The sequence below is a fragment of the Eurypyga helias genome, unplaced genomic scaffold, assembly GCF_000690775.1.
Source record: "Eurypyga helias isolate BGI_N326 unplaced genomic scaffold, ASM69077v1 scaffold16957, whole genome shotgun sequence".
Classification (NCBI taxonomy): domain Eukaryota; kingdom Metazoa; phylum Chordata; class Aves; order Eurypygiformes; family Eurypygidae; genus Eurypyga; species Eurypyga helias.
Window position 1 is genome coordinate 1,664 of NW_010261322.1, and position 3,812 is coordinate 5,475.

Here is a 3,812-nt window from a genome sequence, read left to right on the forward strand (position 1 = left end):
TGGAGGGCATGCGCTTCTAGTAAGAGATTATCCTGCCTGGCACCAGTACACTGATACAACAGTCACCCCGGGGCACACACCAGAGCGCCTTATTTCTGTAAAATACCACTTTCCTCTCCGAAACAGTGAGGGAAGCGTGCAGGAGTGAGGTCAGGAGCAGCTGAGGAGCTGGCTGTGCTCCCTCTGCCGGCACTGAAGCAGGGGACAGGGATGTTGGAGAGCTTTCCCACCGGCGACGTATTAAAATTCAGGTTTGCAATGGGGAGTACAGGGTATTCCTCTTCCTGAGCACAAGCAGCAGTTAGAGTGGTGGGAAAAAACACCCACCCCCTCAGCATGTTTAAGCAGCTCAATGCAAGGGGTAATTTGCAGTGAACACTTTAGCCTGAGTCTGTATCTTAGGCAAGGTAAGAGCGGCACGCTCTTCATCAAAAAACCACACATTATAACACCACAGAATGGTTATTCTGCACAGAAACCTTCAGTGCATACGCCCACCGCTCGCTTTAGCCCAAACACACACCACAGTCTACACAGAGCAAGTCTGACTGAGCAAGTGGTGGGCTGAAAATTCCGCTGGAGCCCAACCCAACGACACGCGGCACCCCCTAAATAAACACCCTCAAGAACAGGGCGTGCGCTGCACGGGGCTCTCCACCACGCTTAACGGATTGTCCTTCTGTCCTCAGCAGCCCGACGTTGGTTTGGGCTCAAGACGTTTAGTCCCGATTTGAAGAATCCTGTAACGCTCCTTCCCCGCTCCCACCAAACACCACAAACAACAGCTGAAGGCAGAGTCGCCCTCCCAGACTTATCACACCAAATATATTCTGAATAAGGCAAATGTGCAAATGGCGACTTCTTGGTTATTTACCGGCCGTTTTTGGCCACCACTCGGGTATGCTTGCAGTGAGTTTCACTTTATCCCCTGCTATATTCAGGCAGAGTGGTTCATTTATATTAGCTAACCTCAGCAAAGCTATACCAAGTTCATCTCCTCCAGCCCGGAATTTGCCAGCCGACTTTCCCGATTCAGTTACTATCTCGGCACCCTCGGGAATGCTGTCCTTGGGAAGAGGAGTTGAAAAGTGGACTGGCAGCAGACGTTTGCGAATGACACCCACGTGGTGGGTCCTGGCTGTCAGCTCCTGCCCAATGTAACATCCTTTGGTAAAGCTGATGCCATTCATGTAGGCCAGGTTTGATTCCAGGGGGAGGGCTACTCCAGGAGGGAGATCTTTCACACCTTCAGGAACACCTAGAAAAAAATGTAAAACCAAGGGGTAAATGGGTAAATTTCTACAGTATTTAAGATTTCTGGAATACGCCACCTCCTCTGAGAGTCGTAAACCCAAGAGAACCCATAAGAAGCAGCATGAAATAATGAACTTCCCAGTACTCCGGTTTGGGCCTGAGTGAAATCAAGAGCCATAAACGATGTTTGCTCTTAAGGGTAAAGAAAGAACTGCACTAGAAACTCATCTGATGAAGCTTACAGCATCTCACAGCATACCGGTGGGAATTCAAAGCACCCAGAACGACACAGACTCCCATACAAAGACATCAAAGTACGTGTAACACCAATGGCAAAATCCTTCTCACCCACACCCCACAAGTAGACTTTAATGACAATAAACATCGTTTTCCTCGGAGCTAAAGAAACCAAATTGGCCAACTATCTTTGTTAAAAGCACAAATGCTGAATGTCTATATAAACAAGCTGTTCTTTTTGTGACCAATGGCACTAAACCCACTATTTTTTCGAAGCAGAGTGCTAGACCTGCTTTCTGCAGCAGCACAGCAACACCGGCGCTCGTGTTGCAGGGAGACAGCACACCACCCCAGTCCAGCCCAGTTTGAACGTTTGCTTTTCCAAAACAGATGGCCTCAGGTTTCAGCAGAGGACCGTCATATTTCAGCCTGCCAATTAATTTAATTCACTATCTGTGTAAGTCTGTGGGAGCTCTGCGCAGGCACAGGGGTTCCCAGGATCGAGTTCCCGCTCAAATCAAACGTCCGCCCTTGGCCTCGGAGTTAATGCTGCAAATCCAGCCATACGTTTTTAGGAAAGTCAGTTAGGGTGTGTCCGTTTCCTTCCTTAGCAACGAGGAAAACACACTGACTCTGTGTAATCCCAGAATAACCAAACTAACTCAAATCACAGCAGTTTCCCTCTAAGAAAATGAATAATCCTGGTTTTCTTTTGCTTTTAGCATTCCTGACCCACCACCCCATCATCTTAGTAATAGGCAACTCTACCCAAATACTGATTCTGCCACCAGTGTTATAAATACCAGAGCACTTTTATCCTCAAAGTGGCAAATAACACCTGTAGTAGAAGATGAACACCCTGAGACACACCAATGTGGCTTTTACAATTTATTCCTCTATCAGCATATGGGCTCTGATAATAAAACAAAACTGCAATCAATAAATACATTTCCTAAAATCCAGTGACACAGAGGGCAAAACAGGAGTTGGCTTTACCTTTTTTATACCTGTGCCTGTGGTAATCCTGAATGTTTCCAAGATGACTCCCAGGGATAATCTCCGATAGATTTGCTCCTTTTTTTGTAATCACCCTCCACCCCATGACTTCTGTTCTGGGGTCAGGAGTTAAAACCAGAGCCTGGTCTGCACATTTAGCAAGGGAACTGGCGATGTCGCCAGCCCCCTCCCCGGGGACCACAGCCCACAAAGAGAGGTCAAGGCAAGGGGCGATGTTTACTTTCCTACGGATCTTGTACAGTTTCAGATGGTTTTGTATGGCGTCCAGCACGCCGCTGTCACACTCCAGCAGGATGTGTGGCTCTTCTTCTGGACTCTCGTGAAGCCTAAAAAAAGTAACACCTACAAGGTCAGAAAAACAAACCCCCAGAGCAGCGGAAGCCAACACGCTTTATCTTGATCCTGGTGAGAATCCAGAGATCTGGGAAATTTCAGCAACGGCACACAAAAGCAGAGCTCAAATCCCTGTGGTGAAATACCTGAATGTTTTCTGCCTTCTGTTCCACTCTCTCCCAGTAAATACTGCCCTTACCTCTCCCAGGGACAGATATGGGTCTGGCCTTGCAGTTTTCCCACAGCATTCTCCTAGGGAAGCTGACGGCTCATGGCTTAGACAGATGGACGCTTGGCAGGGTTAAAAAGTGTCTGGAGGGCAGAGCACAGGGGGTTGTGATAAAGGGAGTGAAGTCCAGTTGGTGGCCAGTCACAAGTGGTGTCCCCCACAGCCTTGGGGTCGGTCTTGTTTAACATATTTATCAGTGATCTGGATGAGGGGATTGAGTGCTCCCTCAGTCAGTTTGCAGATGACACTAAATTGGGTGGGAGTGTTGATCTGCTGGAGAGCAGGAGAGCCCTGCAGAGGGACCTGGACAGGCTGGATCAATGGGCTGAGGGCCATTGGATGGGGTTCAACAAGGCCAGGTGCTGGGTCCTGCATTTAGATCACAACAACCCCCAGCAGCGCTCCAGGCTTGGGGAAGAGTGGCTGGAAAGCTGTCAGGCAGAAAAGGACCTGGGGGTGTTGGTCAATGGCCAATTGAATGTGAGCCAGCGTGTGCCCAGGTGGCCAAAGAGGCCAACAGCATCCTGGCCTGTGTCAGGAACTCTGGTCAGCAGGAGGGGGGAAGTGATTTTCCCCCTGTCCTAGGCACTGGTGAGGCCGCACCTCGAGTGCTGTGTTCAGTTTTGGGCCCCTCATTGCAAGAAGGACGTATTGGTGCTGGAGCATCTCCAGAGAAGGGTGACAAAGCTGGGGAAGGGTCTGGAGAACAAGTCTGATGAGGAGTGGCTGAAGGAGGTGGGGG

The 3,812-nt window shown here is 49.4% G+C and overlaps 1 protein-coding gene across 1 annotated transcript in view; it reads right to left on the reverse strand.

The window, feature by feature from the left end:
* Positions 1 to 800: 800 nt before the first annotated feature.
* The window catches only part of IBA57 (IBA57, iron-sulfur cluster assembly homolog (S. cerevisiae)), a gene marked incomplete at its 5' end in the record, with an annotated part of 4,102 nt that continues 1,090 nt past the window's right edge, over positions 801 to 3,812 (reverse strand). The window contains 2 exons of the mRNA XM_010155334.1: positions 801 to 1,258; positions 2,488 to 2,834. Coding sequence (XP_010153636.1) covers positions 867 to 1,258; positions 2,488 to 2,834 — 739 coding nt within the window. The remainder of the gene's footprint in view (positions 1,259 to 2,487; positions 2,835 to 3,812) is intronic.